The sequence below is a fragment of the Solea solea genome, chromosome 13 (assembly GCF_958295425.1).
Source record: "Solea solea chromosome 13, fSolSol10.1, whole genome shotgun sequence".
NCBI classification, from domain to species: domain Eukaryota; kingdom Metazoa; phylum Chordata; class Actinopteri; order Pleuronectiformes; family Soleidae; genus Solea; species Solea solea.
In genome coordinates this window covers 18,045,848-18,059,848 of record NC_081146.1, presented here as the reverse complement: position 1 = coordinate 18,059,848, position 14,001 = coordinate 18,045,848, and the positions used below count along the sequence as shown (strand labels likewise).

The window sequence follows — 14,001 nt, the reverse complement described above, 5'->3', positions numbered from 1 at the left end:
AGTGTATTGACAGGGAAGTATTGATGTTTCAATTAGAGCAGCGTTACATAGTGCCGCAGCATGGTAACATGGTGCGTCTCCTGCCATCTGCTCTGCCTCTACGTCTGATGAACGAGGCACGTGGGGCTAATCGAGCCGCACATGAGCGATGGGACTGCGAGATCTGTCTCTCTCTCTCCCGCTCTCCCTCTCGCTCACACACATACACACACTTATCCTATACTCACGTACTTATGCAGAAAAATGGGGGGGAAGGACAAGGGAGAATTCCTCAGCCTCACTGTTTAAACAGGCAACAGAAAGCTTGTGATTCTTCCCCTTCTCCCTTCACATGTGCTACAGGAGCAGCCAGCAGACTGTTTCTTACAAGGAAAAAAACGGCAAAAGCAGCAGATTCACGAGTTTAATAATCTTCCAAAACTCATCTGATAGAAAATAGGAAAAAAATAAATAAAACAGAGAAGGCAATGGCTTCTGCCAGGTTTTCTCGTGCTGGGACAGTCTGAAATAACAGTGTGCATTATGCCTGGCATTACTGGCTGCCAAACCGCATGAATCAAAGACCTCATTGTGTGGATTACCTCGTTAATCTGTTGATGCCATTAAGTAGTATTGCAGGTTAAAATGTGCCAGGTTTCCCCCCCCCCCCTCAGTTCTTCTCTTATTGGGGAGGTGTAGCGTTAGGTTGGTAATCTGCTTTAAACACTTTCTGGGGGAAGGAGTCATGCTGAAACCCGGCCAAGAGGACGCTGCTATCATGAAGGGCTTTCTCTTAATGTGGCACACGGTGGGGACTGACACGCTGAGGCAAACGGGGAAGAGAAAGTCAACGACACACCCGACGCCACTTGTTGAAATATATGACCACATGAGTAATAATAGAGGGAAAAGGAAAGTGATATTGCTGAAGCAGTCCCACAATGGCATCTCGGTGCTCTGATTTTTGGTTACCAACTGTAAAAACTCCCAAGTTGTGTCTCTTTGGAGGAGTTAACGCAAGGCTGTGCCATGTTGCTGCTTTAGCTCATACACTTTAGAGGTGAACTCAGAGACAGAGTGAGAGAGAGACAGAAAGACAGAGGGAAAGGGACAGAAAGAGAGGTAATCCTCCCTTTTTTCTGCTCCCTGGGGTGGTCTCTTCATCCAGGGCCTCAAAGAGGGACAGAATACACCTCCCTGTCACAATGGAGGGAAACCACAGGGGCTGTAGCTATCTGTGTGTGTGTGTGCGTGTACGTGTGTGTATGCGCGATGGGAGGGGGGGGTGCAGCTTTAAGCAGGCCTTTGAGTGGCCTAATTGCATTGGAATACAGCAGTGTGAGAGAGCTGGCTCAGATCACGGCGGGCTGCTGGAGGGGTGAGTGCCCGCACCTCGACATCCACACTCAGCAAAAGAGCCTCAGCACAATGCACACAATTAATGCTCTCCCTCTCGTTAACTCTCTCCCCACTTTTTGTCCTCTCCTACTTTTCTCCCATTCTCCTCCTCGTCGCCTCACATCTTACCCGCACCCTCTCCTCCAGTATGTCGTCACTCACCCACTGTATACAGCCTGTCAATCTCCCGCTCTCTCTTTGATGCACACAACAATTACAGTAAAGATGAAAAGCTCCCCTTATGCAAGACACCGAGCGAGGATTTTTGATACCTGTGCAGCTAATCTCAAACGAAGCACGTGATTAAAAAGTATTGAATGCTTTTATCTAAAGAGTCTATATTCATAAAGCAGCAGGAAATGTGTGTGTGTGTGGGGGGGGGGGGGGTTACATATAAATTGAAGGACACTGGTTCAATGTAAATCTGAGCCAAACAACTCAAAGTTGATGCAGGTGGTATAGCTGCAGAGCAAATATCCATTCAGTCATGATTGTTCCCTGAGGATGAGCGTGTAATAAACCAGTAATGGTCCAACAGAGAGGTTTTGTGTCGTCATGGCATTAAATACTTCAGTTGTTATTGCACTTACTTCGATTTTTACGTCATGTGCTGTAGAGGTATTCGGTAAAAGCCTGTACATTAGAGCTAAAACATTTAATCTAATATTAAATGTCAAACATGTCTGATTCCAGCTTCGTTTGCTGGTTTTATGATTGTGAACGGAAGGTGTTTGGTCTTTGGATTGTTGTGTAGAGGTAAGAAACAAAGATTAAAAATGTCATCTTGAGTTGCTGAATCCTGTCTTTGTACACATTAGGTGTTGGACTCGAGGGCGTGGACTTTTGAAAGAGGACAACAGAAAGCGGAATACATTAAAGCATTTGTACGGTTGGCTGGAGTTTTGCAAAGCTTTCTGTAGCGTCCATGTCAGTCTCTGCAGATTCATGATTCTGCACATGCTTGTTTCAAACAGCCAAGTGAAATGGGGGGTGTAAAAAAAAAAAAGGAAAATCTGCATTTCCATAGTAATGGAACAGATTAACAGATGATGGAAATAGTCTTGGTCAATTCCTGTAAGTGTGATTATATATGGACTGCAGTTCTCTCTATAATGGTTGAGACCACATGTTAGTGTCTCTTCAGCAGACAGTGGACAGTTAATTAAATGGTCAGACACACAGACAAATCCCAGTGTGGATCCAACTGTACCTGCATTTAAATGGGATTCACTGGACTATGTGTGTGTGTGTGTGTGGACCAATCAATGACTTTAAAAACATATCATATTTAACCATCCGCTCCTTTGATTTTCTTCATTACACGAGCCGTGTCTTAATAAAACCTAATTATTTCCGCTCGCGAGGCGCTTTCTGGTGAGAAATTGGCAGAGGGATGTGAGCTGATGTATAGGGAGACAGTCGCCTAATTAGAGCGTTAGAAATTGAATCTTTACAGCACACGGGTCATATAATTATCCTACTGTTAATTTAACGCTTACATTCTCTGCTGTTCATTTTTATTCCCTTAAATGTAGTTTGGCAGCAGCCCTCTGTGCTCAGCTCTGTGTTTTTACAGTAGGAGGAGGAGAGGAGGAGGAGGAGAGGCAACGTGCATGGCCCCCCAAATCTGGCCCCTCTGAGTGACTGAATAACTGAGGACCCTGCTGTCCAAATAACAAGGCTCGCATCATTTATGCATTGTTAAGCCACGTAATTGAAACGAGCCATAGTTTGCATATTACACCATTAAAATAATGTGCTTTGCGTTTCTTCCAACACGACTATTTAAGCCTGTGTGGCGATGTGGTAATTCCTTGAATTACCACCTAATTACCACAATGTTCTTTTGATTTGGCCGATTTCAATGTTACGCCACAATAATGTTCAGTATTACCAGGATGAATTACTAAGCCGTGCCTGGAACTTTTCCGCCTATGACTTAAATCTTGGCACTTTCATGTGCTGCCAGTGCAGCTGTATTCACATCCATAAAGGATTATTAGTTTCTGAAACGAGATCCATTAAAGGCCCAATCAGCGATAGTTAATTGAAGAGCTGGAGTTATACATGGAATATGAGCATTTTTGCGTGATTCTTTGGGCCTGGTTTTTATCACTGTTTATATTATTATCATTAATGTAAACAGACCAACAACACTATAAAACATTGTTGATTTATAATTACTGCTCCTCGCAGTAAAGCACATGTCTGATCATTACAAATCGATCCCATATTTATTTAATGTTTTTGTGGCTGTGTGCTTAACTATGTTTGGGATACGCGGCGTGCCCTTAAAGGGCGACTATAACCAACTGTGAATTTAACGTATAAATTGATGGCTGTCAAAGATAATTACATTTGGTTTGCTAAAGCAGCGAGAACATCAGAGGAGCTGTAACTTAAAGCAGGATGTGAAATCGAAATCCAACGCAGCCATGTAAAGCAGAGAATGGAGAACGCTTTGTTAATTAGCACTCGCCCTTTGTTACATGCCAACATATTGTTCTCAGAACTCAGTCTATACACATGACATGTGTCCTGGGTGAACTTTGTGAATACATTAACATTGTTAATAATGACTTGTGAGCATGCACAGTCACTCTGCAGCTCTGTTTGTTTTTATTCTACAGTTTTAGTGGAAATATTTCTTCTTCTTTTTTAAATTGTACTCCTTGGTCCAACGTATTAAAGAAACTGTTGGATTTCAGTTTCAGTCATTTGCATATTTAGAAGTTATACATTGTGGCTATTGGGGAAGTGTCAGTATTGATTTATACGTTTAATTTGTGGCCAGTATACTGTTTATTACTTTATTTCTAATTGATATAGTGCTTTTACACTCTGCATTGGAATTATTAATGCCTCCTAATATTCACAATTAAGGTTTTGCTTTGGAGGTGAGAGAGTTGGCATTTGAAGGGATGTTTATCATTTTTGTCCTCACACATTTGTTGTTTTTATCTCAGTGGAGTGTGAGGAGCAGCAGCTTTGAGGACAGATGTAATCTCTCTCATCTTTTTCCCAGTTTCTCTGGCCCTTTTTCTCGCTCTCACTGGCCCTGTCCTCTTTACTCCTCCCTCCTTTCTCCCTGCAAAGGCTTTGTCCCTGCAGCAGAGAGCCTCTCTAAATAGAGGCCTTTAGATAGTCCAGGACTGGGGTGTGGGGGGGGTTCGGGTCAGGAGGGTGGGCTGTGACGTGCTTGCCGTTGTTTCATTTACCTCTCTCCCTATGGCAACCAGCAGTGGACGGCCAGGAATGTCCCCTCTCTGGACAAAGTCCTGGTCCATGAAGCTGACACCAGGGGACAGCAATGGAAACCTGCTCTACTTACTCTGGACTTGAGGCCTAAATCTACACTTAGTCCTTCTCTTTGCTTGTGTCTGTCCTCACTTTAGTGGAAGGATGAGCAGCCACAGAGGGTTTTTTTCCACCTTTAATCTCTAAAATATTTGACAACATACAATCACAAAATAATTTTTTTGAGATGTTAAAATATATGGCATGGATCTAAGTAGTGCTGCTTCACCACACTGCTCCCCCATGTCCTTAAAACTATTTACATTTACAAGACTAAATTGTATATTTTTTATGATGTAAAAAAAAGGAAATCATTTTTAAACAAAAGCTCATATTCAGTCCAGCGAGAGTCCCTTTTTTCCCCACTGAAAAGCAACTCATACTGAGACAAGCTTGTAAACGTGGCTTTACAACCATAAACAGAAGTTGATTTGTTTATTTTATGGACTGTCAAAAGTTTCTAGTTCAGCACATGTAAAAATATTTACAAGCCTACACTTTTACAGTCTTACTATTTTAAGTATTTGCAGATAATTGATGTATAAAAATACAAATAATAGACTTTAGTGTCACTGCAAAGAATGTCTCCATAAAAGTGAAACCTCAAACTATACTGATGACAGAGCAGGTGCACATTCAGCACAGAGCTGTATGTCAACACATGACAGTACTGTCAATGTCACTGTATTTCATCTAATTGTATTTATTTTTTATTATGGGATAAATATAATCATATCATTTTAATTGTTTCCCTCCTATGCATGTTTCATTTTCAAAACCAATCAGATTTGAGGTTATTTTCTTAATTTTGCCTCCTTTTCTGGCTGCATTCGTGCCAGTGTGTCATTTCTTTTTAAATTGGAGTAGAGAATAATCTAAGAACCAAATGCTCTGTGAGTAATGTCTGTCACACCCACACATACACGCAACACAGCATATTAATATTCATATACAAACTCACAGACCATCAGCAGAAATGTTGCCACACTGCAGAACTAAACTTCGGTGTAAAATCAAGCTCTCTGTTGCAGTAAAAAAAAATAAATATACATTTTCTAATTAAAATTATACAATTTAATAATCATAAATATGCGCATGTATGTTGAATAAAGTCATGCAGCAAGTAACAAACAAATTGTACTCAAGTAAATAACTAGACATCCTGCAGAGTTTAGTATTAAAGCTGCTGTCAGAGGAGACCCCGCTCTGTTGGAGTTAAATTCTCCAGCTACAGCCTGAAGATTATCAAAGTAAAACTACAGTCTCTTACAGTTGCACCGCTGACGCCGCTGCTCCGTCTCTCCATGCTGCACTCCGGCTCTCCGCTTCCACGGGAGCCTCAACTCGCACCTCTCCCGACAAAGAGAGTAGTGTTTGTTGAGACTTTCCCCGCAGCCAATCGCCGCGCCGTTGCTCTTGGCAACCACGTCCATCATCTTTTGAGGTCCAATCAGCGGCGGGGGGCGGGGCGGGGTCCAGGTGCGCCTCGGCGTACACTTGGCAGAGCGCCTGGGAGCCGCCTGTGGGCAGGAGAGGGTCTGTCAAATGTGAGGTTTCTTTAGTAAGAGCGACCAGTCCGGCTCTGAGAGTCATGGCGACCGCAGCGTCTAACCACTACAGCATCCTTACCTCCAGCGCATCCATCGTGCACTCGGAGCCCGGCAGCATGCAGCAAGCGGCAGCGTACCGGGACGCGCAGAGCCTGTTGCAGAGCGACTACCCGCTGCAGAGCAACAGCCACACGCTCAGCCACGCGCACCAGTGGATCACGGCGCTGTCCCACGGAGAGGGAGCGCCGTGGTCCTCCAGCCCGCTCGGCACGGAGCAGGACATCAAACCCGCGGTGCAGAGCGCTCGGGACGAGATGCACAACTCCAGCAGCAACTTGCAGCACCAGTCGCGGGCGCCGCACCTGGTGCATCAGACGCACGGGAACCACCACGACAACCGGGCGTGGAGAACCACTACCGCGGCGCACATACCGAGCATGGCGACGACGAACGGCCAAAGCCTTATTTACTCCCAGCCGAGCTTCAGCGTCAACGGGCTGATCCCGAGCAGCGGGCAGGGGATGCACCACCACAACCTAAGAGACACTCATGACGAGCACCACAGCCCGCACCTCAGCGACCACGGCCACCCTCAGTCTCAGCATCAGCACCAGCACCGATCGCAGAGCCACCACGACCACTCGGACGAGGATACACCGACCTCGGACGACCTGGAGCAGTTCGCCAAGCAGTTCAAACAGCGGAGGATCAAGCTGGGCTTCACGCAGGCGGACGTGGGACTCGCCCTGGGGACCCTGTACGGAAATGTGTTTTCCCAAACCACCATATGTAGGTTTGAGGCCCTGCAGCTCAGCTTCAAAAACATGTGCAAGCTGAAGCCTCTGTTGAACAAGTGGCTGGAGGAGGCGGACTCTACCTCGGGCAGCCCGACCAGTCTGGACAAAATCGCTGCGCAGGGGAGGAAAAGGAAAAAACGGACTTCAATCGAGGTAAGCGTAAAGGGAGCTTTGGAGAGCCATTTTTTGAAGTGCCCTAAGCCGGCAGCGTCGGAAATAATCGCCTTGGCGGACTCTCTGCACCTGGAGAAAGAAGTGGTGAGGGTTTGGTTTTGTAACAGGAGACAGAAGGAGAAGCGTATGACGCCTCCTGGAGGAACACTGCCGGGGAGCGAGGATGTGTACGGGGACACGCCGCCGCACCACGGGGTCCAGACCCCAGTCCAATGAACTCTGCTGGACCGGACCGCTCCTCCAGGACTTGTTTATCCTTTTTAATTTATCCCCCCAAGGTTATATATAAATCACTGGACTATGAAACAATATAGAGGGTGTTTTATGTATACTAGATCGCCGTGAGTACTTTCACAATATCTGCAGTGAATTTGTGAGACATCATGGGAGACGGAGGGAGTGAGTGAATGAGTGAGTGAGTGAGGGGAGGACAGGACATTTCTCCTCCTCTCCCACAGCTGCAGGAACACAAGCCTGTGTTGTTTTCTCCGAGGATACACACTGTATGTCCAGCACTGTGACTACACTCGACACAGTTTCGAGGTGTAGCCCCTATTGTGTATTGAAATCATACTTGACGAAAACAAAAAAGAGGGAGGGGGGAGTGGTGATGGTTTCTCGGAATGATCTCCATTTGCCACTTTTTTAAAAATGAAAATGGGGGGGGGGGGGGGAATCAAACCCAACACATCTTTTTTTCCTGTGCGTAAAAGCAAAGACAGAGGCGGTTTTTTGTTTGTTTTGTAGCTCCAAATTGTGCGTCCAGCAGTCGTTTGGTGGGTTGGTTTGGTGGATGGACGGTTGGCTCAGCGGGGTCAAAAGGAGCTGCGTTTAATGGAATAAACTGGAGACCAGTAAAGGCTGCAGCTCCAATCCAGTGGAGTCCAGCTGAGGCTGAGCATCGTCCGAGTTCCATCTGTCAGCCAGGCTGCACAGAGGCGCGCTGCTGGAGGCTGCAGGGCCATTCAGCTCCTCATTTACTCTGGGAGGATTTAGTCATGAACACACTACTATTATTATTATTTTTATTATTATTATCATTATTATTATTATCATCATTGTTATTATTATAATTATTATTACACTGGCTGAAGTCCTCACTAACTGGCCTGACTGCAGTGTTGAGGTAGATTTAAAATGTGTGACCTCTGTCCTATTAGTCAAACAACAGAAGAAGCATGAAAGTAAATGTTTTTGCTTTTGGTTAGAAAAAACAGCGTTAATTAATAACAACAACAACAATAACAACAATAATAATCCTAAAAATAGTGATGATAATAATAATAATGATAATATTTACCCCCTCAGAGAGTATAAAGCTCCGTGAAGATTGATTGGATTATAAATGGCACTTTTCCACAACAGTATGGGCTATAGATATATATTTGTGTATATATCTATACAGACATTTATGTCTCTCACAACATTTGGATCCACTTTTGTAAATATTGTATAACTTTCAGAAGTCATCAAGCGTCACCCCCCCTTTTTTTCTTTCTCCACTGGGGCACTTTTTTTGGATTCGGTGTTTTCAGAATAAGCAGTCTTAGAGTTTTATTTTTTATTTTGTTTTTTAAAATGTCCAGGTTTTATTCATAGCCTACCTACTGCCTTGTATCTGTATGGTATTTAATGTTTCTCATTGTGTTGCCGAAATTATGTACGTTTCGTATTTTCTTTTCTTTTATGTTTTGAGTCGTAAATCAGTCAAATTATTTTTGACTTTTTTTAATTCTTTATTTTATTTTATTTTTTGGCATTTTTGATGTCCGTTGTTAACTCACATTAGATTGTGTTTCCAGTCCAATGTTCACGCTTTAACGGCTGGATGCAGATGACTCGGTAACACAAGAGTCAGACCTAAAAGGACAAAACACAGCGAAATTACCATCAGGATTATTGGCTTTAAAAAGAAAAGAATATTATAACAACATCAGTAATAATAATAATAATAATAATAATAATAAAAGATTAAAAAGACATTTACATTTACTCAAAATGATTTTGGTGACATAAAAAATGCAGCTTATGATCAAAATTATTATTATTATAATTCATTGTTATTTTTTTTGTTGCCATGCATTTCATTCCAGCCATTTTGTCTTTGTACGTCTGAGTTTGCTTTATTATAATGAGGGAGGGGGGGTGGAATTTATTTCTAGTATTTTCTCATTTTTTTTATTTTTTTATTTTATTTTGTTAATGAGATTGTAATTTATTCTACGATGTTTTATAGACACAGAGAGTGAGATATATATATGAGATGACAGTGACAGTGTTTTTGTAGAGAAGAAGGGAGACATAAAAAAAAATAATGCTTTATTCTTTATTTTCAGCGGGATTATTGCCACACACACACACACACACACACACAGCCTGGATGGTCACAGTTTAAAATGCATATTTTCCATCTCGGTAGCTTTTGTTTTTGCTCAATTCAAAGACAAAGATCCGTGGATTTATGTTGAAACTATCCTCTCTTATCATGTGGAAATATCTTCTTTTTTCTTTTTTTTCCCGTCCTCCTCCCTCCCGCAGAAACGATCATGGCACTGAAATGTGTTTTCTTCGGTAGCTTTAAATGAATCGACCCAAGTCACAAATCACTGGAAATTCAAGTTGTGGGACGTAGATGTGTAGCAAACCCGACCCGCTGTCTTTTCTTCTCTGTTTTGTTTTTTAATTGCTTGGTAAATCTCTTTGTTTTATTTTGAAGGTATAAGAGATGTGTTGTTGTTGGGTTGGGGGGGGTTGATGATATAGGCTCTGTCATATTCACTGGATGAATTTGGGGGGTGGATTTTAAAGCAGAGGAGGGAAAAATGCCTGTAGGTGTTTCATTGACTTGATACATGAACAACGGACTTGCACATTTTTAAATAATGGGGTTGATATTAAACAGCTTTTTTCCAACGTTGAGGTTAAATGTATTATTATTATCATTACTATTATTTTGTTTTTACACTATTTTAAATTCTGCTTCTGCTGCTTCTGCTCCTGAATTCACTGTCTGCTCGTGGTCGGCAGCTGTGGTGTTAAAAAAGAAAAAAAAAATCTGCCTCTTGCTTTGAGCTCATTCGTCTGCGTGGAATTAATGGTGGAGAGAAAATCAGCCTTGATGAATGGAAGATCATGAGCCGATGATGTGTTGTTTCTGCCTCAGGCTGCTTTTAAATTGACAGGCTATGGCTTGCAAAAAAAGGAAAAAATCTTTCCTGGGTTAAATTAGGGATTCTTAAAGTAGGGAGTGAGGACTATAGCAGGACATGGGGAGGCTGAATGAGGCCCAACATGCTAATAATTTTTCACTGTTATATTTTAATTTTATTGTGACCTAGAGGTTTTACACAGGCTTAATCATTATTGAAAATAAAACAGTACAGTAGCACACCTTTTATATTTATATACCTATTTTTATTTACTTATTTATGTCAATAATCATGACACATGCACATGTTTAATAGGCTCACTCAACACTTTCTATAACAGTTATTGTCTAAAACGTTCCTGCATTAAGAAATTGGTAAAAAATAAAATAAAAAGATGTACCTTGTCAGAGGACAACAGTGTCACCAACACAACCATATAGAAGTAATATAAAATATACGATAATAGCATTTTAAATACACACAGGTGATGGGTTTGTGTTGCTAGTCTCTATTCTTGCACTAGAAGTAAACATGTACACTCTTTTTTACTTACAGAAAAAATGGAATAAAGGTGAATTAAGAGTTTGAACTCATCTATAGGTCATGAAACTAAAAATAACTGCTACCTGTTTTTTTAACAAAAGGTATAATTGTGTTCAATTTAGTCCCTCATACTGGATTAATAGATTTTTTTGTAAAAAAAAAGAAATTCTCCCAAGGGTATATATTCCGCTATTATATTTCTATAGGGACTCGCTGTATAAAGTGACAGTGATATTGACAGTGATGGGGGGCTGACACTATGGGGAAAGGTGGCATTCTTCCTTTCCCCATAGTGTTTAATTTCTCCATAATATTCCCACAGGAGGGTGTGGTGTGATGTTTATGAGCATCTTTCCACAAGCTCTAGTCTAGTTGATCATATTTTTTATATTTTTTTTTTTCCAAAGCTGATAGCTATAATTCACAGTTGCTATTTTCTCTCTGCTCCATCCTAAAAGTACAAAAAAACAACAGTGTAAAACTGTGTTTCCCTCTGGGGCTGTCATATATTAATTGCACATCGTCTCCATTTCACTCATCAAGCCACAGCCAGTCCCTGTTCTGATGTTAGCAGCAGGACTGAGAGTGAAAGGATGATAGTGGTGAAGAAGGAGAAGTAGGTTAGAGTGAGATTTAGGCACCAATTGGATAATCAATAGCTGATTGCTCATTGATGACCAATTAAACAAAAGGGTGATTCAGAAGTCACTTACATAAAGAGTGAACAGGAGTCAACTGTGCAAAGAAAAGAGAAGTAGGGGGGAGTAATGCAACACTTTTGCCGTAAAAAAAAACAAAAAAGAAGAGAATGAACAGAACTGACTTTTTGGCTATTGCAGTAAATTGTTTTCTCTCAGGACTTTGTGAGTTATAAAATTAAAACGTGTTTAGTCACAAATGTTTTTTAAACTATTTTTGGACTTTGAAAAAAAAGAACAAGGCCTTGCTATTGTTTCTTATTATGAAATGAATCTTGGTAGCAGATTTTTGCGATTTCTGTTCTGGTCCCTGCTTCATAGTTGTTCCACTGTCCGGAAAAACAAATGGCCACTGTGTTTAATTTACCTGTACACAAACTGATAAGCACAGCCGATGTTACTCCGCTCTCATGCAGTGGCTTCTCCAGGTTAAAAACAGGATCATTTCCACATACCTGTTTTGTTTCTGATGCAGGTGGAAACCAAACGTCGACGTCCTCTGCATCATCTTTGACCTTTGACCTGCCGTTTGGACGCCTGGCACAGAGTGACCCCCCTCTAACAGAAAGGCTTCTCTTTACTCTCAGAAGAAGACCTCTGTGGAGTCCAGTAATAACAAAAATAATAATGATAATAATGATAATAAAATAAAGTAAAAAGTGTGACCTTCACCTTCTCTCTGGCAGATGCTGTTAATATATGCTGTGTTAATTACACTTCCTCTTATTTAGGTGGCTTGAAAGTCCCCATCAGTTTCCTATGGAAGAAAAAAAAGAAACTCTCCTCTGTTGTTGTTCTGACTGAGCTGAGGAGAAACACAGAGGGGGATAGTTGGTGCTCTAGCGCCATCTAGTGACACCAGGTAGACCTAAGGGTGAGTGTTTCAGCTGTCCACTTATTTTAGAGTCTCAAGGGTTGGGTCAACATGAAGCAATATACTGTATACCTTTTAGTTTACTTTACAACTGGAGGAAATATGTTAAAGTACAGTTGACAGCAGAAACAACAGTTAAACAGACTGTAGAGGCTTTCACAACAAGGTGAGCTGTTAAGTAACCTACTGGGATAGGAAAAGAAAAATACAACCTACAGCCAGAAGACAACAACGGTCTTTCTGCACCTGTGGAAATTATAAAGCCATTTCACAGGGCAACTAATGACAACTTCATATTTTTGCCATTTTCTTGACACAACTAGTGCAGAAACAGTTCAAATAATAATAGACAATCTAAATAATAATCAAATAATCCACTATGCATGAAGTACAAACTACACTTTCAACGATCTGAATAATATCTTTCTTTTAATATGGAAAAAATATTTTATATTGTTTTTTAAAAAAAATTATATAATATTTTGAACATGATTTGAACATTTAACATTTTGGAATAAAATGAATAAATACAGTGAATAATGAGCTACAAGTTAAAGACACTTTGCAAATGTGTTGGGTCTGAATACTTTAGATGCTTAGGTCAATTTTGTCAGTTTTTATTTATTTTTTCAAAAGGGTGAAAACATATAAACATGAGCCTCTTGTGTAAATCTTCCACATTTAGCATTTTTCTTATGGGCATTTCTTATGGAACTAACTCACATTTACTAGGTTTTACAACAGATAGTTGGTGCAAAATGTGTTTTGTAAATGATGAGAATTGAATCAAAAGTTCTAAATGAAGCACAAACAAACAAAAACCTGTATGTTGCTTTCTTTGGTTGTGATTATTGTGCGACTGACAAGTGTAGGTCAGATAAAACAGAGCAGTTTGTCCCCTGTTCAAAGGACATGATACAGTCTAATTTGAGACCTACATAGAAAGTGAATTTTTCACTGTGGAAAAAACAGCAGCTCCTCAGACTCATGATGGGCATCATATTTAATCTATACTGACAATATATTCAACACGGGATCAATAAAAACACATGTGGAACAAGAGTGCAGGTAAGATGATCACTGTTGTCTGTGCACGCAGACTTTTATCTCAGCAGCCTCACAGATATGTTCTTGTTGTTTTCGGGTGCTCACATAAAAACACCGCATGCTAAATGTGAAAGGACATATGAGCCTCCAAAGCCTGTTTGGGCAGGTTGGCAGCCTTGTACACGGTGTCATCTCCAACTACATGAAATGTCTTTTTCTCAGGTTATCAGGACGAGACCCACAGTATCATTTTCCCCTGTCTTCACCCCAGATCTCATTGTTAAGTAAACCCATTCTAATTGTTTTTCCTGCTACTGATTGACATTATGCATATATATATATATATATATATATATATATATATATATATATATATATATATATATATGTGTATATATATATGTATATATGTGTATATATATATGTATATATGTGTATATAGTTTTTTTTCCAGTGTAAGATTTGGTCTCTGGCAGTAAACTTTAATGAAATTCT

At 40.9% G+C, this 14,001-nt stretch overlaps 1 protein-coding gene across 2 annotated transcripts; it reads left to right on the top strand.

Moving 5' to 3' along the window:
- Positions 1-6,060: 6,060 nt before the first annotated feature.
- On the top strand, positions 6,061-12,256 carry pou3f2b (POU class 3 homeobox 2b). 2 transcript variants are annotated; one of them, XM_058647175.1, is made up of 2 exons: positions 6,205-7,174; positions 12,061-12,256. In XM_058647175.1, the coding sequence occupies exons 1-2, from the start codon at positions 6,266-6,268 to the stop codon at positions 12,097-12,099; spliced, it is 948 nt and encodes a 315-aa protein (XP_058503158.1). In that variant the 5' UTR covers positions 6,205-6,265; the 3' UTR covers positions 12,100-12,256. The 2 variants fall into 2 exon arrangements, with proteins under 2 accessions (XP_058503159.1, XP_058503158.1); XM_058647176.1 differs by lacking the exon at positions 12,061-12,256 and having other exon boundaries at positions 6,061-7,828.
- The last annotated feature ends 1,745 nt before the right edge of the window (positions 12,257-14,001 follow it).